This window comes from Erpetoichthys calabaricus, chromosome 6, assembly GCF_900747795.2.
Source record: "Erpetoichthys calabaricus chromosome 6, fErpCal1.3, whole genome shotgun sequence".
In the NCBI taxonomy this organism is placed as follows: domain Eukaryota; kingdom Metazoa; phylum Chordata; class Cladistia; order Polypteriformes; family Polypteridae; genus Erpetoichthys; species Erpetoichthys calabaricus.
In genome coordinates this window covers 54,765,066-54,792,719 of record NC_041399.2, presented here as the reverse complement: position 1 = coordinate 54,792,719, position 27,654 = coordinate 54,765,066, and the positions used below count along the sequence as shown (strand labels likewise).

The window sequence follows — 27,654 nt, the reverse complement described above, 5'->3', positions numbered from 1 at the left end:
GTTTGAACATTCAGACCTTGTTTCTATATGTTCATTTTCCAAGAGGCTGTACACACAAAGAAAAAAAATGAACTCTTTTTGAAAAAAAATACAAAAAAATACTTATGAAATTTAATAGCAGGTATTAGCCAACTTTTCAGTCCATTAGGAAATGCAAACATGCTCAAATTACTTTTTAGAAAATTATTTTAAAATCACTGAAAAGAGTATTTCACCAAATTTGTATATAAAAAAATTTCGTACATTGGTCTTAAACCTTCGACCATTTGACTGAATGGCCAACACGCTAACTTCTTGACCAATGCTGCTTAACTGTCATACTGAAGTAATCTGACAAAACTTCAATAAAAATTAATTTTTTTTCATTCATTTGACTACTCCAACACGCTAACCACTTGACCAACACCGCAAATTCACATATAGGTGTGCTGTCTAAAAGCACTATATATATGTGTATTAAAAGTATACTATAAGGACATGAGAAATTGAAATTTGATGCAATTAATGTACAAATCCCGGGTCAAAACTGATGAAATACTGCATTGCCACCGGAGATCAGCATACATGCAAAGTTTGAAGGAAATCAGTTTGGCAAAAGTGAGTAAAAAATGTATTGCAAAATACGATCCAGACAAACAGAGAGGGCAAGTTCAATAAAATCGTGTTAAAATCTATCTATCAGTAGGATATATATTTGTCTCTTCCAGGAGCTGATTAGATTGTTGTTGCATCTTAGTTTTCCCAATAATGAACTGTCCAAATGCAGGTTCAGAGCTTGGTGTTATTAGGAAATGATATGTATAGAAGAATTTCAAACATAAAAACTAAACAATTCTGTAGCAGCGAGACATACTGTTTGTTAACCATACAGAATGAAATCTGCTTGCAGTAGCTGCAGAATATACTGGGTGATATTATGTGAATTAGTCCTTCAAAGTGGCCATTGGTTCCCTTGTAATTAAAAGAATCAAAAATTCAAGAACATAAAGAACAATTTTATATGAGCCCTTCTTTTGCAAAGTTTCAGAGGAAATCAGAATCTTGCATTTTAAATCTTATCTAAAAAACAGTTCACTGTAGCACAGGCAATTATTTCACATTACATGCAGAGGATTAATGTCAGTGCTTCACAGAGTAGAGTTAGAAAACATAAAATATGAGAAGAGATGAAGCATTTTCTCCTAACTCCACAATTATTTGCATTCTAAAATACAATACCACCTGATTTTACTGTAAACATAAATATAAATATATCAATCATTGCCAATGAACACTACATACTCGGGAGGTCATAAATGTACAACATTATAATCAATATGGACATATGTGTAGTTGACTACAGGATTAAAACACTTTAAAAAAACTTATACTAGTACATACAGTATGTGTAGCCCTGGCTCCAGATGAAAATAGTAAGGGGGGCATTGGAAATACTGCACAGGTATGGAGGGATAAAGTCACAAATATCCAACAAGTAACAATATACTCGACAGTGTTGGTTTGGAAGGCTTGACGTTATTTTGAGGGGGGCTTAGCCTGGCTAAATACCCTACTTGAGCCAGGGTTGTGTATGTTCCACTGAAAAATAAAAAGTAAGATGCACAAACATCAATAAATAAGGCCATTGTAAATCCTGTCTCTGTGTTATCAGAAGTGGACTGAAAACAAGCTTGAATAAATTTAGACTATTTAAGCAAATAAACATAGGACATAATATAAATCTTAATAATTTTTAATACATTTTCTTTATTAAAAATGGACTTAATTAGCACATCTACAATTAATGGACACAAATGAGGTCTCCTGTTGTGTGAAAATTCACATATTTTTGAATAAAATAAAATGTGAGATAAATCAGGTTGCTCTTAGGACAGAGATATTGAAAAAGTGCAACAGTACTCATCAAAATGTCTCGCATCATAATGTGAAATTTCCAGAGGGGTGCAATATTACCCTCTCAAAGCAAATAGAGAGGTTTTCTGAGACTATGTTTTCTTGTAGCTGTAGCAATACAAAACTTAGAATAGCACTTGTTAACACTATTTGCACTGTAAATAATTGCAAAGTATGATACGAAACAGAAAAAGTAAATTCTACAGAAATTAATAGAAATTTAAAAAGCAGTTCATTTAATTACGGTAAGGTAATAAGGTAACTGAGTGTATGTGCCCTGAAATGCACTTTTATCTCAGCCTGAGAGAGATTCTGCCTTATACCCTATGTTGTCAAAATAAGCTCCGACCCCTGAGAAAGAAGGTATAAAAATGGATGTGTGAATAATTATATTTTATTAGAAATTATGCAAGCCAGGCTAAATTTTCTGAAATTGATGATTATCAGTTACTGTATATTCTTTTGTTGCATTATGCTACAATCTGCAGAATTCCTACATTACATTGTTTGATTAACAGCTTGTTTTCATTCGGTGCAGAGTTAACATTTGCTTTCATTGTTTCCATGGGCTTCCTCCCTAGATTCTAGCTTTTTCTAACAAATCATTACATTAGTTGGTGACTCTAATCTTTCTCACTGTACGTTTGGCTCCTTTGATGTACTGTCATCTCGTAAAAAATGGCCTCCTTCCTTAAGCTCGTTGTGGCAAAGCGTGTTAAAAGTCTGTCAGTGTGAGAGTTTTAGATATAAAAAGAGTGCCCCTCAGGCTTTGTGGGTGTGGGTGCATGCCGCTGCAAAACTATGCAGCTGTAGGGTGTTCGATGGGGAGGCTAGATGATTGCTGAAACTCTGTAGGTTGTTAAGCAAAGCTCTTGCACCAACAAAATATAAAGAGCTGGAGGATGACTGGGATCGAGTAGAAAAATTGAAGAAAGTCTGATTGGTATAACAAGAGGATACAATTGAATGGAAGGCACTGAGAAAGGATGCAGGCAAAGCAGTGGGGAGAACACTGGAGAGGAGTGGAGTGAGAGACACTCCAGGGACCGACCAGATTGCTCCCGCTGAACAGTCAAGAGTAGGAGCAATCTAATACTGTCAGTGATCCTACAGATACCAACAGAAGTGGCAGGATGATGGAGAAAGTCAGGCTCAGTGCATCTTGCCATACACCAATGAGGACCACATTCGCCAATGTCTTTGCATCATTGAGGGTACATGGTAGATGGGTAAGTGGGGTGAGATGACAGAGTGGGCAGCACTGCAAAGGAGATAAGAGCTGCTCCTGATTGATTTTATCAATGGTTTTCTCATTATTATTTAGTACTTATGTTTATTGTATTTTAACTTCTTCACTGAACACTTGATTTTATTGGAATACATATTCATTGAAGAATTTTGAATTGCACTGCACTTATTTTTTGGGACACTAATGGAATAAATTGCATCTGATGCACCAGTCCTTATTGCACTAATCTATCTCGGTCATGGCTGCTGATGTCTTGAGTACAGGAAGTTGCCAGGCTATGGGCAACCAGAAGTCACAATTTCCATTAAAGTGCTTTGGTGAAACACACACATTTGCTCACACTGCATATCTACGGAATGATGGAAGGAAACTAGAGTACATGGGGAAAATTCATACAAATTTCTCAATTATGTTCTTATTTATGGCATAAAAAGGAAAGAAATTTTAAATGTATTATTACTACTGCAGCAGAACTACAGTAGAACCAATGTTTACTTGATAAAGTTCTCTTGTTAAACATTGAAAAGCACCTCTCCAACTTTCTATTTCCAATGGTAGAGTTTATATGTTAGAAAAACAGCCAAAAATATTTTATAATGATGGATAGATAATGTCTACATAAGAAAGTCGAAACCCTTGATATTAATAAATTACAGTTTCATCATTTTTTTTCCATAAATCCACTTTGGGGGAAACACCAGATGGTAAGACCAGATACTAGTCAGCACTCTTTTCATGCACTTCCTGCTTCTCTGCCATTACAGGTCAGTGAATAGCGCCATTCTTGCCAAGAAGAAAGGAAAGAAAGACAACATGTTGACCAGATGCTGGTCTGTTACAGCGTCCTCTGTGGTACAAAAATCCAGAGACAGAAAAGAAAGCAAACAGAACGTGGCTGGCACATGCAGGGTAATACAGTAGTAATATAATCAACACATAATGTGGAAGTCTCTGTAAGATTTATATTATTTATGGTTATGATCTAGATAAAAAAACAATCACATAAATGAAATACGAAAACAGTAACAGACTGGTTTGTTGGCAAGTATTTTCTTTTATGTCTGTAAAGCCACCATGGAGTCTGTGCTTTTCAGTTGAGTAGGTTTAGGTGTCAAAATACTGACTGAAGAGATACAGTTTATAGCTAAGATATAGTTTTAGTAGATTGGTCTCCATACTTGCACATCTGTCTCTCTAAATCATCACCATTATTTATTAGAGTTGAGACAGAAAAATCAATGCAGTGAAGTATTGCAAAATCATATATATATATATATGTATATATATATATATATATATAGAGAGAGAGAGAGAGAGATACACACACACTTTTAGATACTGTATAACACAAATTAGCATTTTTCTGGGAGCCAACTAAAAAGTGTCAAATACAAAAAAAGGAAGAAAAAGACACTGTCACTGATTTTGTCAGGATCCCATTAGTAAAGGTATGGGTTCACTGTGTTTAAGTTTTTTTTATAGTTTCACTGCCGCTATTTTTATAATTACTTGTTTGAACATGTCCTGATTTGCTCTGTTTAATTTACTGATTTATTAGTGTCTTTTTTGTTGTTTCAGATTGCTATTTCTTTACATGAACACCACTGTGTTTCTGATAGCAATGGTATCATTATTAAACCACCAGAGCCCGAAGCCTAATTGTAGCAAGTTGTCTATAACATTGTATTTAATATTTATAAATAAAATAAGGCAATGTTCATACTGCAGCTCAGTCCCTGTTTTTCACTCATATGTGACAGAGATCTGTTTTTTTTTTCAGATAAGTTTAATTAACAGAAAATAACAAAGCAGCACAAATTTCAGAAAGGATTTGCACTACTTTCATAATCACTGTTTTGTATCCACAAGTTCCATATCTCACGCCCCACCAGTGGCTCCTCTCTCATTTCCACGGGTTTCTATATATATAGATATGGCAGTGATAACTGCACCCAGAGCAACAGCTATGATCTGTCTACAATCCATCCTTGCCATAATGAGTTGACAGATTTGCAAATGTCTTGCATTGAAAAGATATAATATACAAGCCAGTTTCTGTCTCTTAGGTCACAAAATACAATTTCCCCTTGGAGATTAATAAAGTATAATAAATCAAATCAAATCTTCCTTAATTTTATGCATGCAGAGCACATTCAGGAAAGATATCTGTAGACACTCATATCAGATTCAGATCAATCAAAAAATAATTTGAATTATTTAAAAAAATTCAGACATGAAGCAAAAATATGTCACTTTCACCTGCGGTTTGAACTTAGTCTTACTAATTATATATATTTTTATATATCAATCATCAATATGCTGAGGAAAATAAAAGGGTTTTTTACATACTCTGCACCATAACAAAACACTTTGCTTCTTCTTTTCCATAGATGTCACATGTAAACATTGCTGCAGATACCACAATACTGCCCATATTTAAGAAGAGAATTTTGGGTTCAGTTTAAGTTTGACAGTGTAACAATGAAGAACGTGTTTAAAAAAATATATGAGTTCTGCCAGCACTGTCATTTGAAAATCAAGTACTCACTAAAAACTAGGACTGTCTCTCTCCCCAGGTCTCTTCTTTCCTGCTCAGATGATTGCAAAATTTTGTGTAGAAGAAACTTCATTTTTAAACCCTCATCACATTCTGCTGCAGTGCTCATATATGAAGGATTCTGATTGTAAATAGCTTGCTTGTACACAAAGTATAAATTTATCCTGTCAGAAAATTAAAGTAAAAAACATACACACACACAGGTTTGAGCTTTGTTTGCCTAAAGGTAAACTAACATGGAATTAAACATGGCTTTGCTTGTGTATGAAAGTTTAATAATCTATTTACTGTTTAAATAAGCAAACTGTCTCATGATTCAGACCAAAAAAACACCATGCTACTCTTTTAAATGTTTCTTATGTTTTGCTCTTGTTTCTTATTTGTCAGTTGCTCACTGTGAGGTGATGATGTCATTAATCCACTGTTTTGGATTTTTGTTTGGTGTCTGCATTCATCAGTAAGGGGCAAAGCCACATGTTGCTGGGGACATAGCAACGTGTGAGTGTGTGATCTAACCTGTGTCACCAAGATGAATGCTCCAATATTGTCTAATCTGTGTTTGTCAAAAATATTATATGACTTTCCGGTTCCGGTTTTGAACCTAAAATTGCCATTTTCTTTTTACTGTTATTCTTTGCAAGTTCTGTACATGAACTAATTTCATAAGAAGCCCTCATTAACATTCTATCTCACTACTAGAAATATAAAATTAAATTACCTATTTTTTCTTCTTTTGTAAAGGCCAAATCAGTTACGACAAACTACAGGTATATGTTAATATCAGAAATAGATGTCGCTCTCAGAATTTTAAAAGCTAATCCATATAAATTCAAGCTACTGTACATATTTAAATATAAAACATCTTACTTTAATTAGTTTTCTAATAGCCCTCTTACAAACACAAGATCTCATTTAACAAGTAATTATAGAGAACTAAGGTCGGACAATGTACCAATGTGTGCGTGTTCTGTAGTATAACTGAGTATCCCTAGTCTTAGCACAGAGACCACTGAGATACTTGAAATCCATTTTCACAATTAAAAATATAGTGGAATTAACTAAGAAATAGTTGTTTTTAGACAAACATTTTAGCTTACAGGGATGTGATTTTAAAATGACCTTCAATCAAGTAAAATGAAAAGACGAACAGCGTTTTATTTCAAAACAGAATTAAATTACTATTATAAAACTTAAAAAAAACGAAGTATTATCATATTGTGACCCATGTATTGTGAAAAAATTGTGTTGCTGTGCCTAAGGAAATTTTCACTCCTATTATTCCTTGACTGCAGGTAAATCTGCAGTTGTAGCCAGCTTTGGCTGCTATGTTTACAATTAAGCAGAGAGTGACAGAGAGAAGCCAAAGAATTGCAATGTGCTGCTTTGTAACTGCAGCCGTGGTATGGGAAACACTTGATAGGTAAGAGTTTCCCATGAATAAAAGCTTTTTTTTTTATTGGCAACCTGTGCCCAAGCCTGTCTGTGTCAGGTATTTGGAGAGCTGCAGTGCCCCCTAGTGGCCAAAATGTATACACAGTAATAATATAAGTAAGAATTTTACTATAATCTGTATACATGACAATAAATTTAAACCTAAAACTTGAATCTTATTACTTTTCATGATGAAATACATACTAGTGGGGTTTCAACTAAAGTGGATAATTATATGGTAGTCCGGGATTTCAGAGGATGAATGAAGAGTCTCTTTTGCCACAAAAACATAATCACCATTTAGTGGATGATTTTAACTTGATGTTTTTTCTAATTATACAATTTTGGATGTTTTGTGCGCAAAAAACCATAGACACATGCAATTACCAAGTAGTGTTGAGTAGGACTTTTAGGGACCTTCAAATATTGACAATGATGTTTTAGATAATATTTCTGAATAGGACGGATGAGCTTGTTGGACTGTATTGGCCTGTTTTCATCACAATTTTTTAATGCTCTAATAACTTTCAGTGGTCTAAGATGGAAACAGGTTCATAAGCAAGATTCTTGACTGTTGCTGAGCTCTTGAATCTTCACCTATTTCCAGGTGAGTGGGTGGCCAGATAAAGTAGTGAGAAAAGTGCTATATAAATGTAAAGAATTATTATTATTAATACCAATCAGTCAGTACTTATATATTAAACCATCATGGGGGACATGGCTAGCAGCATGGGAGTTTGGTTGCTCAATTTATAATCTAATTGAAATATTATTTAGAAAACTTACTCAAATAATGGTTGCAATTCCTTCTTGCTCCTACTTCTCTCTGTACCCAACATATTCTGGAAAGCTTCTGAAACATTAAAAATATTCTGCTCGGCCATTAGGTCTACCTTGGTATTGAGTTCTTTCTGAATGCTTACATCTGAAAATGGTCTTATCATACAGTTCATTAGTGTTTCTTATATAGTGTCAGAATTACCTAAATTATTTGTCCAGTGCAAGCTACATACTTTTTATATGAGTACAAACACAAGCTACAACTACAGTATCTGTAAGTACAGCGAAAATAATGCATAAATGTCTGTAAGGACTTTTAAAGAAAATATGAGAATGACATATTGATTATTTATAACTGCATTGCACACTGGATGCCCACACAAATGTTTTTGTCTTACACTGCACTGACACTATCATGGATCGGCAAATAAAAAAAATACTGTATCTGCCTAGGTGCAAGTCTGAATTTGATACAACTGCTCCAAAAATGGATACATACAGTCATTTTCACGCAATACAGTAATAAACACATGTGAAGACACATAAATTTAATGTTAATGTTAAAAAAAATCCTAAAATCCAGTTTTTGCTTTCACATTTTGGGGTATTGAGTCTTGTTTGATGAAGGAAAGAATACATTTAAATGATTTTAGCATAAGCCTGCAACATAACAAAATGAGCAAAAAGTGAAGGGGTCTGAATACTTTCTGAATGTACTGTAATATCTGTAATATGGCCCTGAAGAAACCGAAACTGCACTGAATTTTTACACATATTAAAAATATATTTTTTCTTTTTAAGATAACCCAAGTATCAAAGCTTTCAGGATACGAGGTCAGAAATATCTGATTTAACACTGTATAAAAAATTGAAAAATGTATTTGTATCAGATGAAAACACAGTTCTTGAATCAGAAGATTGTTTCTTAGATTGCAAATGATGTTTAGGAGGACAGTTAAAATCAAGGTATAAAATGCGGATAGTTATTAGAAAGCAGATCAACACTTCAAAAAGCATTAAAGAATAAGATACTTGGCAATGTACACATTGAAACCACATGGTAAAATGAACTCCCTCCAAGTTCATTTAATACTAACTCAGTTTGATGAATGGCAATATTCACAGAAAGGATCTTCACAGACAAAAGCAAATCTATTTCTTATGAGGACAATGAAAAACTATGAAAATTCCCATATGTCTGCTGTGTTGAAAGCAAATGTGCAGCCTCAGAGAAGTGCCTGGACTTTAGGGAAAAAAACAGGCAGTCTATGTGCCCACACAAGATGCCAGAATGCAGTACAAGCAAACTTGAAAAGTCTGAAGGTCAGCAGTCTCAAAGGATCGTATACTTGCTAATGAAGCCCTTAGTGTGAAAATTTTACCATGAACCAAGCAGACTATAACAACCTTTAAAAGCTATCCACAAAAGAAAAGACTCAAAGTTTGAACTTTGATTCTGAGCTGCCTACTAATAAGATGACCTAGTATAGCATAAACTGTACCTTAACAATGTGAATCACACGGGAAGCGAAAATGTAACTATGGATTAAAAACTTCACGGTCACCTGTTCCATCATTTTGTAAAACAAAATCACATCGGTTTATTTATCCAGTGCTCTGCTACCCCTGCTATTATAAAATTGAAATAATAGGTAAAATAAATGAAGGAATAGCTACCTGAAAAAATATTTAAAACTTCTATCCATGATGAAAGATAGCAATCCATAACCAATGTGCTATTTCTCAAGACATACAAAAAGAAACAAAGGCCCAAAAATAACTCATTCAGCAGGATAACCAAGAATGTGAAAAATTAATGGATATATTTTAAGTTAACACATTTCAACCATCTGCCTCACAGAAACCAGAACACAACTGTTGAAGTCATGTGTTCTACAGTTTGAAACATATAATACAAACAAAAATGATTGTCTATTCATATTGCTGCTGGACTGGCCTAATGCCATGTATTAGAAATGCATTACATTTGTCTTGAGGGAGAAGAGTAGGCATGGAGCCATGGTGTAAGGGAACAATTATCACAATGATAATACCAATCAACTGAATTCAGCTCAGTCTATCAGGGCTCCTTATAAACCATATATCTTTTCCTGTAATATTTCCATTAACCAAGAGATATTTGATTGAACTGGATAGCATGCAGTGTGTATAAGTTTAAATGTAGTAGCAACTTAATCTATATATTCATTTTCAATGTGCCTTTATCCACAGGGTCGCAGATATCTGAGCAACACTGGATGCAAAGCAGGAGTGAACCGTAGGGGGGTACCAGTGGTCAATTTACTTAAAGGAGAAAGGTATCCCTGAGCTGCAAAACCCTAGCAGAGTCACATTTCAGCCACGTGTATGTATGCCTTCTCCTATTGGAACTTCAAATGAAGACACAGAACATTGTTATAAGAACCAAATTGTGGCATAACTGATTTTATTTTGTTGGCTTCAACACCCTTTCAAAAGAAGCTTGTTTCAAATTTCCTACAGTGAATACGTGACAGCATATGGCATCAGTTTTACTGCTGTGGAGACTGGCTCGGACACAGACAGGCAGACACGTTCATGTCACCCAACACACGTTTATTATACATAATATTTACAGTTCTCTTGCACAAACCCAGTGCACAAAGCACCAATCACCCCTTTTAAAGTCCTGGCCACAACACAATGCCTTTCTCTTCTTGGTCCGCCTCCACTCCTCCCCAACAAGCTTTGTCTTCTTCCTCCCGACTCTCGCTCCTGACTGGAGGGAGGCGGCCCCTTTTATGTGCCCCGGATGGGCTCCAGGTGCATCCTCAGGACTTCCATAGCCACACCCCTGTGTGGCGGAAGCTCCCAAGGAGAAGCCGGAAGTCCACCGGGTGCCCTCAAGTCTCTTCCCCCCAGCACTTCCCGGTGTGGCGGAAGTACTGAGGGACAATGTTCCCAAGGCATCGGGGCGCCCCCTGGCGGTGACCACGGGCCCCTACAGGGTTGAGCTTCTAAGCTCTGTACCCGTGGTCCCCAAAGCCACCAGGGAGGACGCCCCCTCGTGTCCTGGAGGAGGCACAAGCCCTCCTCCACTCCTCCTAGGCGTCCCGGCCGGGCATGGATGCCCGCCGGGCACCACACTGCATAGAATTTAAATTATATTATCATTAATACTATTATTATTAAATGTTTGTAGCTATATTAATAATACCAATTATCATAATAATTAATTAATAACAAACTAATTAAAAGGGAAGGCTCAGTTTTGGGACACACTCTGGACCTCTATAGGTTGTAGCAAAGAAGACAATTAAAACAAAACTGAGTGCCATTATGAATAATGCTGCACATCCCCTCTGTGACACACTAACACTGAGGACTTTCAGCCAACAAATCATTTAGCAGAAGTGAGTCAAGAAACGCTACTGGGGCTCCTTTATACCAACAGCAATATGCATGTATAATGCCTCCCTGGGACTGTGACAGCCAAGTCAGAAGTTTTCTTTGTTTTTAATTTTTTTTTGCTTTTTAGTCATTCTCGAGTGTGTTTTCAGACCATAGTTGGATGTTTATATATTTATTCATCTGTCTATTTATGTATTTAATTATTTAAAGAGCTTCTGTAAAAAGCCAAAATTCCCCCTGGGAACAATAAAAGGTTTAGCTAAGCTAATCTAATCAACACTATTTGACAACTGACATACAGTACTTAGCTCAGAAATGGTGTAATATAGAAATAATTTATGGTGGGCAGTCTAAAATCAATTGCCAGTTACCTTTGACAACTGTAGAAGAGTAGCTTAGTGAAAAAAAAACAACATAATGACACACTAGTAATCAAAGATCAGAAATGGTGTGGATAATTTACTTGAGTCATTGCATATTTCCCAGTATAATGAAGTTAACATTACCTCACAATCATAAGAAGCAAGACGGAAATCCATTTATGGCCAGAATAAAAGAAAGGGCAAATAAGCTGCTACATTTACTTTGGAAAAATATTGACAGTTTATTTTGAGTATTAAGCTAAATTGATCTTCAAGGTAAAACTACTTAATAGTCTGTAAATTGAGTCCAGTGTGTAAGTGTTTGTGCAAGACAGGCAGTGAACTTGTGTGCTGTCGAACGTGGGTACTTGCTTTCATAAACTGCTCTTCTGACTCCAGAGTGCACACAACTGGAATACAGTAGTGGATTGCTGGATGGTGCTGTATTAACTATATATGATGCAGAGCATGAGAAAACATGCAACATAGCCCCCCATTATTGAGTACACCCCCAGCTTCTCTATCAGACTCTGAACTGCCTAATTGTTAACATCAGCAAGGAAGTTTACTTATTGTTCATCTATCACTTTCAGGCCCGGTCTTAGGTATTATGGGGCCCTAGGCGAAAGGGGGGGTCCAGGGGCCCCCTGAGGGGGGCGGAGCCCCCCTGGAAGCTCTGTGAAATGTGTGAAAATTAGACCAAGGAGTCGATCCGGGGCCCCCCGGACGCCGGGGCCCTAGGCGGTCGCCTACTTCTCCTATGCCTAAGGCCGGGCCTGATTGGGACAAATAATGGTGTAGTATATTTAAGTATATATGACAATTGCTCACTCGGACAATTTGTTTTGGGGGCCCCCAAGAAGGCAGGGGCCCTAAGCTATAGCTTGTGTAGCTTATACGTAAATCCTGCACTGATCACTTTTCAATTACCATAAATTACTAACTGTGAGAGTCAATATGATCTGATATAGCATATGACTCTGAATGTATGCTTTCAATAATACTATACAATTAGATTAGATTACAATATGATACAATACGATTAATTTAGATTACTAAAAAAACATTTTATGGTAATCGTTACACCACTTCTTCTTCTTTTATTGTTAAATGTTCACAGCACCATTTCTATAAAAGCTCATCACTTTTCTGAGAAGTTCCAATACTAATAAAAGTAACACATAAATGTTACTTAAACAGAATTAAGGGGCTGAGATTGAATTAAATAAAAAGTCTCAATTGACCTCATTTATCATTTATGTAAGGGCAGTTTTATGCCAAAATCGGGATTCCTTATATTTCTGTGCATGAAAGATTATTCTAAACTAAATTCCGGGCTCTGAATCACATATTCAAGAAAAACAGAAAAATGGAAGTGAGGTGATTTTTTTTTTACTTCCATGTAAATAGAAATTAGGTGATGGGGTTAAAATTTAGCTCTCAAGTTAAGTTCAGGTTCCCATTCTATGATGTTCAAAACATTAGGAAAAGTTGATTTTAGCATGTGTCTCTGTGGAAACCTGTATTGTATTGTAAAATCTTCTGTTGAGTGATTTCCTGTGGTCTCACAAAAGTGAAATTTACATGGCAATACTGCATGGACAATTCTATATTTGATATTTTGTTCAGGCAAGAAGCTTGGTCCTAATTTACATTTTACAGTACCAAAGAGTTTGTGAAAAGTATAATTTAAACAGTCTCTTAACTGTAGTCTACACAAAAATGTATTTAGTATTAATAAGATGATTTGATTACTAAAGCAGCGGTTCTCAAACTGTGGGGCGCACCCCAAAATAAGAAAAAAGGAGGCGCGAATGTTGCCATATGTGGTGTAATTTTGCTATTCGTAGGAAAATTTTAAACTTGTAGCGGTGTATTGGCAGTAAAAAATATAGGAATAAATTTTATTAGGGTTTCAAAAAAACGTTAGGGGGGCGCGATTAAAACTATTACGAAAACTCAGGTCGCAAATACTTAAAGGTTGAGAAACGCTGTACTAAAGGATCCTTCCATTTTGCATTTGGATAAAAGGACAGATTACTTCTGATGTCTAAATCTAGCATAACAGTACATGATATGACGTCAAACTTAGCAATAAAAAATACTTTTTAAATGTGTTTTCTGGTGAAGCACACTGTTACAAGTTAATAAACTTCATGAAGGACATGCCACCAGTGCTTTATGAAATATCATATTTCATCTATGATATTATCCTAATGGAATTAAATAAAATAAAAATTGCCAGTTAATAATCAAAAAGAAAGTCCATGTGTTGGAAATGCTAGCCTGAATAGCAATCTGATTTCAATATTGTGAAACTTCAAGTGCAACTTTAGTGTATTCATTGTAACTGATTCACTGGTAGAAGATATTGGTGTAACAATAAAAGTCCTTGGGGCAAATAAGGCCCAATTTGCTTTAAAAAAAAAAAAAAAACAAGCTGTTACATACAATATATATATATATATATATATATATATATATATATATATATATATATATATATATATATATATATATATTTGATTGCTGCATTCAGTAAATTTAAAACTTTCAACTATATAATTAAGTGCCTAAACTTTTTCAGAAACTTGTTATACTTAGTACAATAAATTGGAAATAGAAGGCAGAGATGATTCTAAGACTGAATCCTACAGAAAAATAGCATCTCTTTTCAGATTAAACTATCCAATAAAATAAAGTAATGTTGAAAGCCATACTTACTCATCAATCTGACAAGAATAACTCTCCATCTCCTTCATCACAGTCTGTAGTTTGCTGAGCAGTCTTTGGTAAAGATCAAGGGTGGTCAAGTCCTCCTCTCTTAAGAGGAACCGGAGACCATGACTATCTGGTCTACCCAAGCTATGTCCTGAAGGAGCTGCCATTGTGGTAATAGTATGCTGCATGTACACCATGGGGTTTAATTTGCCTGCAAATATATTAAATTAATTTAATTTGTTGTGAAAAAAGTAATTATAGTTCATTTAATAATACATGTAACAGTATACCATTGTGTATAATTGGTGTAATTAATTATTTTGGTAATATGCTAATCATTTGCACAAAGAGAATTCAAGAACATGTTCAGGTTTTGTACTTTGCATTTCAGTACATATACTGAACATTACAGTGGTACAGTATAGTCTAAATAACTCAGTAAGCATTTTTGTATCTGATAACCAGATAGTCAATTAGTAGAGAAAAAAACTGAAGTAAACTGTATGTTAAAACAGCAAAAAATAAAAATCAAAATTTACCACAATATGAGAGTAAGATACTAGATACACTCAGGAGAAAGTGTGCATACAAACAATTCCAAAATCTGTAGTGGATGGTCCTCAGTACAGCAGATCAAGCAGACTTATAGTAGTACTGAGAACTCTTTTTGACATCTCAATTTCTGTTGAGGTACACAGATTGTAGGGTCAGAATTTGGTGCCAAGAACATGAATCCAACGGCCTTATGTCATCAGTCCAGCTAGTGGTTTTGGCATAATAGTGTGGGGAATGCTTTCTTGGCACACAATATTAATCAATCACCTCTTAAATGTCACGGTCTACTTGAGTATTGCTGCTGACCATGTTTATCCCTTCATGACCACAATTTATCCATCTTCTAATGGGTACACCCAGAAAGATAATGCATCATGTCACAAAGCAAAAATAATTTCAAACTGGTTTCATGAACATGACAATGAGCTCAGTGCTCTTCAGTGGCCTTCCCAGTCACCAGATCCGAATCCAATAGAACAACTTTGGGATGTGGTAGAGTTGGAGATTCACAGCATGAATGTGCAGCTGACAAATCTGCAGAAATCACATTATAAGATCACTTCAACATGGACCAGAATCTCAAATTAATGTTTTCAGCATCTTATGGAATATGTGCCACATTTAATTGAGGCTGTTTCAAGAGCTAAAGGGGGCCATACACTGTATTGGTATATTGTTCCTGAGAATTTGCTCATTTAGTGTATACAACAGTTCATATTGGCATGAAAATATAGCAACTTAAACTTGAAGGTCAATATTACTCTCAAATGTATGGAGTACACTTAAACTCTTACTTGCATATCTGACCTACATGAAACATGTCAATACAGTCCATCACCAATGAAAAAACATGTAGAAAAATGAACAGATAAGATATAAGGACATACATGATTCCTTTGTTATGCAATATAGTCGATGCTAGCACTCCCACACTCCACTGAATTGTAACATGACATTCTCAGACTCACTTAATACAATTAAGGCCTGAGGGTCAGCTTTAGGGTCAGTACAGGAGTTAGCTCTAAACAGAGTTCTAGGACATCTTGAGACCCACTTAAACACACACACTGGGCCAATTTAGAGGTGCCACCTAGAGGAAAACTCCACAAGGTCAGAGACTGGGTGGAGGATTCAAATGCAGGACACTGGCAATAACAGTAATCACTACCCCATTATTCTGCCTCTCCCTCGAATTAACTCCTACCAATATAAATGGGGATTCCACATTTATAAAAAAATAAAACATATTTGGAGAATATAACCAGAAAACAAAGACTTAAAGTATCTTTCTGGAGTTTTAAATTAGAGTTTTCAATGTATATATTACTATTTTCAAAGAAATAGTAAATGTTCATATTAACAAATGCAAATGACTATAAATAAATGTAGTTTTACTTAAGTTATAAATCATTTATGGTAAATCTTGTCAAAATAAATACAGTTATTTAACAGTTAAATATCAAAACAGTGTTCAAATTGTAAATAGAAGTGAAGTTTTATAGAAAGTGTTTCATTTATATGAACTGACAGTGCTTCATTTGTTTAGGTTCATTGCGTTATTGACTTTCTTTTTTATTTTTTTTTTCATCTGCTTTACTTAAACAAAGGTTAAACAGCAAATTGTTCTCCTGTATTCTGCTTGCCTTTTCTTGGAAGACTGACTCCTCACACTAACAAAGCCTTTAGTCCTCATTTAGAAAGGGCAAAGGCAAAGTTCAAAAGAAATTGCCAGACTGAAACAAAAAATAGCTTGCAAAGCAAAAGGCACATGTCAAACTGCTACTTATAAAAATAAAAGTGTGAAATCTGTTCAAGTTAAAGGAGGCTTACAATGCAGATGGTAGTTATTGTTTTCATTTATGAAGTGCAGATCAAATTATCACATAAGCTATTTTCAGTCATGGAAAATTACATCAACCTAAGCCAGAGGAGAATTGTATACAGTAAGAATCAATACAATAAGAATATCATGTTTAGAAAAAGTAGACACATTTTCAAAAATAAAAATTACTGTTCAATTAAAAAATAGTCCTGTTGCATTGTCTCCCAAAGCAATCTATTAATTCTGCTCCATGTTGGCACAGTTGCATTCAACAAAACAGCCCTTCCTGCCACATTAAATACATCCAGTGTTCTACCTCTCTGTCCTGGCAGTTTACAATTGCCACATGATATAAAGGTTTAGGATAACCTGCCATTAATCACATTTGTTAATAACCTGGAAAAAAGTTTCTTGAAATGGATGAATTGAGTTTAATCAATAGTTCAGTACGGTCTAATTACTGTAGAAGATGTATCAAATTCTAAGAAAACCAATATGATTTTTTTTTTTATTTCAAAGACTTCAGAAAATTAAATATATATTAACTGTCTTAAATTGCACACTTCAGAAAGCCATTTTATCCACTAGAAGTACAAGAGCTTCTTGTGCCTTTAATTGCAACTCACTCTACTGATTAAGCCTCCAGAGTAAAAGTTAACCACCAGATATTACACTTACAAGATGCTTTACCACTTTTTGAATGTTTTTAGATTTTTTTATCATAACATAGGGAAAGGGAACAAGGCAATATCATTGCAAGCAGACCTCAGTCAAAAAAATAACTGAAGAGTAAGAATGCAAATGTCATGGACTAAGCAAAACACAGAGTCAATAAGCAACTCAAGACGTATAGTCCACATTATTTAAAAAACAAAAATATAAGAACGCCAAATAAGAAATCAGAGTTCATTACAATGAGGAACATCAAAGCAGTTTATTTTTGTCCAATGAACGAGTTTATCGATCTCTGATTCCTGTTTTTTTGAAACTCACTACTTGTATTAGGTTGTATTTAGACTCTCTGCCACTTTGATTTTTCACTTCCATCTAGATCTATGTATGGAAAGATCAAAATGGTCATGACAGGAAAATGCCTGTTTCTGCCAACTTCCATATTTACCTGCACAAAGCACCTTATTACAGTTTGAAGTTTCCATTTTTCTTTAACCAACTGCACTTAGTTACTCCAACTTCCATAAAAAGTTAGCGCTACAGAAAACAAAACAGCCCAAAAAAAGTGTTTATAAATAGGATGCAAAAGATAAATTTTCAGAACTGGTTTGTCATCTTTACAACAACACAGGCTGTGACCTATTACAAACCTCAATGTTATCATAGCTTCACCGAGACATTTCCCAACTCACAGCGGTTTCACATAAGGAACAGGAAGCAACCATGCTAAAAATGTTACAGCTGATTTCAGAAACCTTTGGAAAAATGTAAATAGAAACAAAACAGGAAAGGGGCCTTGCCAGGTTGTGCCTGGATCCTTGTTACCAGTGAGAAGTTGTATTAATGTATTACATGGTCATTAATTTTACTGAAGCTGAGACTCGGAACCAAGATGCAATACAAAAACATCAATATGGCATCTGTTGACACAATTCTTGCTAATGCTGTTAATATATATAAGGGGGGACCCAAAAATTCCCAAAACTGTTAAAAAGAAACATTATTCTAAAACTTGTAGCAATTCTCATTTATTCACCTTCAAAATAGTCTCCTTGAGATGCAATACACTCATATCTCTGGAAATATTTTCTGTACTCATTTTTTTTTTTACCATGTCTATAGCCTTCTGCGTATATTGCTGGATTTCTTCCATGGTAGCAAATCTTTTTTCCTTCTGTCTCAGTTTTAATTTCAGGAACAAAAAGAAATCAGTGGGAGCCAGATATGGCAAATATGAGGGTGTGAAGCAACAACTTTTGTTCAAAAACTTGTTGACAACATGATGTGTGTGGGTACACTGTTATGGTCCAAAATGCAGTTTTCTCCAGGTGTTTTTTTCCCCTCATGATTTGCTGTAGATGCCTCAGCAGTTCAAAATAATGTTACTGATTAGCAGAACCAACTCTTTATAACAGGTCTGACAATATCGAAAAACAAAATCATCATTGTCTCTTGAAAATCATTCACAACTTGAGAAAAACGAAATCACATAAGTCACCTACACAAATGCAAACTCCAGGAATATTCACTTGATGAACTCAGCAGGATAACATTCAGTGGACTGACTAACCAAACAGTAGGCATATGATACCTAGTGGCATATTCAATAACTACACCCTACTCCCTGCTACTGACCGATTCTGCTGAATTGTTGGGTCCCCCTTGTAAAAGGTTGGTGCTATGATATATAATAACTAATCACCTTACTAAACTGCCAATGGTAAATTATAATGAACAAGTATCCTGAGTATGCCAATAAAAAGCTGGGCTTTTCTTGTAAAAAAGCTAGAAAAACATCAAATATACTATTTATTTACACTAAAGATTTGATCTGTGTACTAAACAAAGAATAAAACTCATCAGAAGATAATGCAACATCATTTCTAGGACACACTTATCATTTGCTACACTGTACAAGGTACATGAACATGGCCATTTAAAAATTCTTGCAGCATGGAAGGAGTCAGCTTTCAATGTCATGCCTACAAAACATGTCTACTAAGACAGTGAAGCTGCATGCAATTCTGATTGAATTAAATAATTGAACTTTCATTAAATTATATAATTTACAAAGAATTACCAGGTAGAGCACTGTGACTTGGAAGAATACTTTCACTGAGGCTTAACATCTGGCACTGTGCTGAGCCGCATTGTAACGCTCACCTGTTTCTGACGTTTTGTTGACTCTCTCTAGTGTAGAGTTTTTCCGGTTGTCTAGCTGCACTCCAAATGCACTGCCAAGAGAAGTGGTGGTTTTAGGATAGGATACTTCCATGATGTTGATGTGACAGTTAGTGGGACAGAAATCACTACTGTGCAGTGGAGAGATCTTGGTCTTGGCTTGTTTAAATGTTGGCCATGCTCTGTTTTTAAGAACCCTGGAAAACTGAGCACAAATATACAGAAATGTGAGACTCAGCTTCATGTAAGCTTTAGATACTGTGTCAAGCTGCTATACTGTATATTTACAAGGGCAACATGCCAACAATTAATATTCTTATACTCAGAAATACACTGTTTTGATCCATTACATTTTATTGCAGTTTTCAACCTGTTTTAGTTATGTTACCATTCAGTAAAATAACATTCAAGGATGTTGCTAGCTGATTCAGTGCCTGAACCTACTAGTTTACTACTAGATAAATCTGCTTAAGTGACCTGAATACATTATATTGCATTATACAGTTTTAGCAGGTAAATGTTATATACTTAAAGACAGCCTGAAAGTATTTAAAATGAAGTAACATTACATAAAATTAAAAATTAATCTAAATTTTTAATAATGTATTAGCATAGTCAATAAATAGAATTAAAACCTAGTTCCACAGAAACACACAAACACCTTTGGAACAAGCTTAATTCTTTCTGGGATTACAAGGAGCCACAGCCTATGCTAGCAGCACTGGGTGGGCAGAAAGCAGCCCTGGACAGGCCACCAGTCCTCCCCAACTTGTAATGTTGTTGTTTTATACTTGCACTATGAAAGTGAAATACAATGTGAAAGTATTTTTTATTCAGCAAAGTCTTCTTAAACAGATTAATTTGTTTAATTTGATTTATACCATAAATCATACATATTAAACTATTCATATGCAATACAGGTCAAAGTCTGTACTACATTCTCTGGAACACCTTGTTGGTCACTGTGGTCAGATATTAGACAGGACTAGTACATTAACTGATCTAACTATACATATACAAGAGTTTTTATTTACAAACAAAACAAATGTACATTAGAAAACCAGAAATTAAAGACAATAATCCTAAAGAGAATTTTATACCGTTTAAGGACTGTGTCACTATTCAGTTTTCATTGCCAGCGATGAACAAATCTGTACAAATTGTCCATAAAACTGTGTAATATGTCCATAGGTTACAAAATAAAGCTACAAATTATTACCACATTGAACAGGCAGCACCAACATTAGCCTGGATTCAACCTATTGGGATCAAACTTATTGCCCAGTTGTTATCAGCATAACGTTTGCATGTCCTAACCATGATTTTTTTTCCACATATCCCCAAAATGTTCAGGATTTATTTTGTGAGTGTGAGTGTTCTCTTCCCTGGTTTCCTGTCTGGGGCTAATACGCAATGCTGTTGTGGTAAGCTACTGGTTTCTCCAACACTGAGCTGGATTCATTTGGTATGAGAATGTTAACTCCATCATAGGTCCAGCTTGCATACACACACCCACGCAGAGCCAATTCACCTTGAAGATAAGTCTATCATCATTCCTACAGCATCGCTAATATTAACTGGGAATGTACTAGCAGACGAATTAGTCTACAAAAGGAATGACAACTCACAGACTGGTCTGTCCCTGTGCCATTTTAGCATGAAGCAGGTGGTTTTCATGGAACTCTTTAGCCAGTCTTTGGTGAGATAAGAGTTAGAAGGTCAGGAACAGCATAACTATAGAAGAATAGCTTAATTATGAAATTTTTAAAAAGCTGTGCGAATCATGGAGCAACAGAAGTGTCGATACCATTACTTTTTCGCAGTAAAGGTTTTTGACACCTTTATAGCCTGGAAGGTGCATCACAAGCTATATTTTTTGTTGGTATTTCTATCTCATCAAGGGCTCACAGGCTCTGGCTCACATCAAGACTATAATGAAAAAAAAAATTGGGAGTAGAAAATTAATGAGATCACAAACTGTGCATTGTTTCTGTAATTTGAATATGCATTCTTTATAAAAAGTGTTTAGTGTTTCATTGATGATATTACAATTTACATTCTAGTGAAGGTTGTGTTGTTACAATGACCTTAACAAATGATATTATCGAATAGAGTGATTTTGTTGGATAGTACGCCTTGATATTAAAACACATTGTAACAGGCATATGTGGATTACAGGTAAATAATACAAGATGCTTTAAATTATGTCTCCTAAATTAAAAATAAAACAAAGTGATTAATGCAGTCTATTTAGAAGCAATAATCACTTGCAGTTGTGGAAACTGTAGTTATGCCAATGTTCATGGCACATTTTATCAGCTTCACAAAGCATAAACAGCCCCAGGTGTCCCTCTAGGCACAACACCTGTGGATAAAATTCCACTGGAAGAAAAATACAGTATATACAGAAACATTAACGGTCATCCTGACTTTTGATCTTACAACCAGAGCCAACTGGTCCTGAGAGACACATATGCCATATTAAGTGTGTTAAAGTTCCAGTTACTACTCACTGCCACTAACTCCAAAGTTCAGATAATAACTGACATTATATTTTATACTATTATGTAAAAGTGAACAACATATACAAGTTTTATTCAAATGTCATTCACTTATATAACATATTAGCTGCATACTGTTGATGGTTAGGAATGCGAAGAAAAGTTTCCAACCACTACATTTTGAAACAGCATTTAAAATCCCATGAATGATCCATTTATAGCCATTTGTTTAAACTGCTTCTCCCAGTTAAATACCAGGAGAAACCAGTAAACATATACAGTGTGTATCGAAAGGTTTACACTTTATTGAAAGTAACATTTATATTTAGTCAGTATATCAGCATAAACCATATAGTAAATGCAGCATGCAGTAACTGATGTACCACCATTAGATTAGATTATACTTCCAAGTTATTACTTATTAGCAACACTTCTGTCGTAATTACTATTATAAGTCTCTTGAGTTTGCTTCCTACCAAGTTTGCACATCCAAACTTGACAGTATTTGACAATTCTTTACCAAACTTACGAAAGAATCTTCAAGTCCAGGCTGTGATGGTGCTCCAGGAAGGACATTTATTTGTTGTTTTTTTAACCCACTCCAAAAAAGTCATTGCAATGCACTTCATAATGTCATTATCATGATAAAATGGGAAAATCTATTCCAATGTATCTTCCTTGCAGTGGCAATATCATTTAGACAAATGTATTGAGCCTTGTTGTAAATTGTTGTTCGTTTTATTTCACTGACGGTTCCTGACAAATTATACTGGTAGGAAATTACAGATAGCAAATAATACTTTTTGATTTATATAATAACAAGCTTCCCAATTATTAAAGTTCTTCAGACAATTGTCTATTGCCTATTGTCTATTGTCTATTACTAGTAACTAGTACAGATGACACTTACAGGAAGTAAAGTTAGAACTAAGGCATCTCAGATATCTTTCAAATAAATTGTGGTTCTGAGGCAAGAACATCCCTTAGAATATATATTGGTTGATGTACAATTGTGACAAGCCATCAGGAAAGTAACGGTCAACATAAATGGATTAGTTTACAACAGGCTTCACCAACCTGACATAAACTAATGGCTATGATTATGAGGACACTCAAGATGTAACAGGATCTTTTTGAATTTAACCAGTATTTAAAAATAAAAGACATTATTGAAAGTAAAAACAGGCACATGTACATATCCAGGAAGGGTTTCAAAGGCAGAAGCCTGACCATTACTCCTTCAAGATGGTCAGATCCTTCAAATACTTGGGAGTGCTCTTCACAAAAAATACAATAACAAAACTTAGAAATAAATGCAGGATTGCACAAGGGGAACAGGGGCTACAATGATCTTGTAACAGCATCTGTGCTATGTCAGTCATGGAATATGAAAAAAAAAAAACCAAAATGTACAGTATATCAATCATACGGCCGTCAGATTTTAGATCATTAGCAAAATTTAGATGAGAATGGGCCACTCAGCCCAACAAAGCTTGCCAGTCCTATCCACTTAATTTTTCCAAAATAACAAGTCTATTTTTGAAAGTCCTGAAAGTCCTACTGTCTACCACACTACTTGGTAACTTATTCCTGTGGTTCTCTGCATGACAAAAACATTCTAATGTCTTTGCAAAATTTACAATTATCAAGTTTCCAACTAGTGCCCTCATATTTTTGATAAACTCATTTTAAAGTCACAGTCTCGATCCACTGTACTAATTTCCTTCAAGATTTTAAACATTTCAATCACGTCACCTCCTAATCTTTTTAGGCTTAAACTGAAAAGCATAACCTCCTAAGACTTGTTCTCTACACATCATGCTATATAACCTAACATTATGTTAACCTTCTTAATGGCTTCTGAATAATGTCTGGAAGTTGATAGTTATGAGTACTTTCAATTTTCCTGAACTTGTACTTTCAAACTTCCTACATGTAATGCTTTATATTTACTTGCATTCAATTCCATCTGTCACAAATCTGCTGAAGCCTACATGCTGTTTCTAGATTAACTGACAATCCACCTAGCTTATGAAGGACACCACTCTTAACATCAACCAATTCTGAAAAGCTTCCTCATACTGTAACCCTCTGCTTTGTGTGTTTTAGCCAGTTTTGTACCATCTACACACTACACCTTGAAATTCAATTTATTTTGGTTTGCTGTCCAACCATTAATGTGCCATGTTAACAAATGCTTTCTGAAAGTCAAGATAAATAATATTATATGCTACACTTTGATCGTACCCTTTTGTTGCTTCCTCATAGAATTCCAACGTGTTAGTAAAACATGACCTCCCTCATCTGAATCCATGCTGAGTGTTCTTGCCATGTGTAGTTATACATGGTAGTAAAATGTGGGTCATGCCTAAAATGAATGAAGAGAGACTAAATGCCTAGGAGAGGAAAATATTAAGAAGGATTTATGGTCCTGTTATGTGAAAAGGGATGTGTAAGACATGAAAAAATGATGAGCTGAAACTACTATATAAAGAACCTGCCCTGACTAGCATCATTAGACACAGATGAATTAGGTGGTTAGGCCACCTAGGGAGGATGGAAATGTGCAAAGGACCTAGGAAGGCAGTGCATGCTTACCTAGGCAGACAAATAAGTAAATGAAGATTGAAAACTAGGCGGCTGAATGATGTGACCAATGACCTTCAGAAGATTATAGAAAAAAATCCAGTGAAAGAGAAGAATGGAGGAGGACATTTCAGGAGACTAAGGGTGTCGATGGCCTTTACAGTTAATGGAGAAGAAGATGATATGATAAGTCATGTTTACTGGCCTATGTACACCATTCAATAATATTCTTAATTGACTATTGACAGTATACAACACAAACAACAGACAATGAGTACAACACTAGATATACTGTAATTAATTATACATATTAGGTATATTCAGCTTTTGCTTGGACACTGCAACTAGGCAAACCTGCTGCTCGCTCATAACAAAGATGCCGGGGTTTACATCTTGGATGCTCCCTGTGTGGAGTTTGCTTGCATCTTCCCTTGTCAGCATGGGTTTGCTCAAGGTGCTTTTTCCTTCCACAGCCCAAAGACGTGCATGTTAGGTGAATTTACATTGCTAAACTGCACTACTATATATGTGTGTGTATGTGAGACACCGTTCACTCTGTGATGGACTTGCACCCTAACCAGGGGTTGTTCCTGCCTTGGGTCTAATGCTAGGCTCCAGCTTCCCTGTGACCCTGCTCAGGTTTGAAAATGGATGTATGGATGGATGGAGTTAAATGTCACATAGCAGTTCTAACTGTATTTATGGAATATTCCAGATCCATGCTGTCTACAACTTAAAACATGCAGTCAAACCTTTTCAAATTTTAGGGCTGTCAAATTTCATAAAGAATGTCTGATGAATGCTGCCAGCTTTGTTGTAAAGCATCATTCAAGGTTTATGCAACTTTATGTTTTATTCAGGAATGTGGAAGTTATTCCCTAGCTACCACTGTTATCCAGCTTCCATGTCAGCTGTTTATTTTCACTTGACAAAGAATTTGTAAAAATGTGTCTTTTTTTATTTGGCTATTCTGGGAATTATTACATTGACTATCAGATTTAATTTTAACAAAGTCATTACAATATATATTGAATTACAAAAAAAAAAAATCCACCAAAAATAGATATCCAGTGTTTCATCTATTTGTACAAGTTTTAATTATTGTAAACGCCTAACAAAATTCATTACTGGCTTGCATATTAGAACTCGGAGGAGGCTCTAGTTCTCTTGAGTCCTGTTTTAGATAAAGTGTTTAGAAAATGAATTGATAGATGGTCAAACAACATTCATGGAAGCATGATACATTTATAATACATTTTTCTCAGGGAGTGATACAACTTTTGACATTAAAATACAAAAGAAGGAATAACCTAAATTTTGATTAAGCATGGACTGCTGAAGATGGATGGAGTATCACCAAGGGGACATTTACTCCTCTTATCCTGGATCTGATGATTTCTTCACTTGTCGAAAAACACCTGAGAATTTTAGAAAACATGTGAAACAAATACTAAAGACATTTTTATTTTTCCCCCACTATCCTTTGTACCCTGCAGTGGGTTGGTGCCCTGCCCGGGATTGGTTCCCTGCCTTGCGCCCTGTGTTGGCTGGGATTGGCTCCAGCAGACCCCCGTGACCCTGTGTTCGGATTCAGCGGGTTGGAAAATGGATGGATGGATGGATATCCTTTGTACCAGTTTTGTAAAAACTGAACTTGCAGTGCCATGGACAGCAATATTTTCCCCCTTTTAGATATAAAACAATAGAGTACTGTTAAATTTACAGTAAATCTAATCTGCCCTCCAGAGTATCGTACAGAGCGCAGGTATTAGATTTTGGGAAGAGTAAAGAAAGAATCTTCAATGAGTAAATAATAATGGCTGGCAAAAATAATTTTAGTTGTTTTTAATTGGACTACAGGGCAAATATACTTTTTTGGATGCCTGTTAGTTTGAAGGGCAACACTTACGTTTTAAAAATTAAAAATCACCGGTATATCAACTTCACTCATAATAATTTCCAGCTAGAGTTTTTATTTGTAACTAGCCAATCCGCGGTGTAACATACGTTGCATAATTATTTATTGATGGGTGAACACTTCCTGAACGACACAGTTGTCCAAATGGGGTGGGTTTGAGGATACGACTGTGAGTGAATGAAAAGATGGAACTCTGGAGAGACCAACATGACTAAAAACTGGTTTTGACAGATACAGGCATATCATTTTGAAAGTTTGTCTCTATGCCTTATTAATTGTCATTGCAAAGGCCAATCTAACAGGAAATTGTCTGCGTGTAAAAGTAAAAGGCAAATTTGAATCTGATGGGGTCAGGGATATCCGGGGAATAAGGACAGTTTGTGAGGTAGGAGCTGCGATAGTTTTACACTCCAATACAGTGGAACCTCGGTTCACGATCATAATTCGTTCCAAAACTCTGGTCGTAACCCGATTTGGTCGTGAACCGAAGTAATTTCCCCCATAAGATTGTATGTAAATACAATTAATCCGTTCCAGACCGTATGAACTGTATGCAAATATATATTTTTTAAAGTTTTTAAGCACAAATATAGTTAATTATACCATAGAATGCACAGCGTAATAGTAAACTAAATGTAAAAACATTGAATAACACTGAGAAAACCTTGAACAACAGAGAAAACTTTAGCGCACTATAGCGCTACCAACCTCTGGCTAAAAACACTTTTTAAATGAGTTTTAAGCACAGGGAAAAAAATGAACATTTGAAAAATCCGTAATTTAATAAACCACCACGAAAAGTAACATTGCAACAATGCACACCACGAACCAATCGCTGTAAACAGAAGTGAAAACAAAATCAAGCCCAGTGCATTCTTTAACTGCCTTCTCTGCCTTATGCGTCCAGCACCCTCTCTCTCGTGAGTGTGTGTGTGTGTCTCTCTCTCTTGCGCCTGTGTGTGTGTGTCTCTCTCGTGCACCTACATAGATGAAAGCGACTCAGGTGAGGAGTTAGGGGCGGGCACATGAGCAGGAA

The 27,654-nt window shown here is 35.4% G+C and overlaps 1 protein-coding gene across 1 annotated transcript in view; it reads right to left on the bottom strand.

Moving 5' to 3' along the window:
• prex2 (phosphatidylinositol-3,4,5-trisphosphate-dependent Rac exchange factor 2) overlaps positions 1-27,654 on the bottom strand; it is a 547,559-nt gene that overhangs the window by 173,250 nt on the left and 346,655 nt on the right. Inside the window, 2 exon segments of the mRNA XM_028803602.2 lie at positions 14,387-14,594; positions 19,596-19,818. Coding sequence (XP_028659435.2) covers positions 14,387-14,594; positions 19,596-19,818 — 431 coding nt within the window.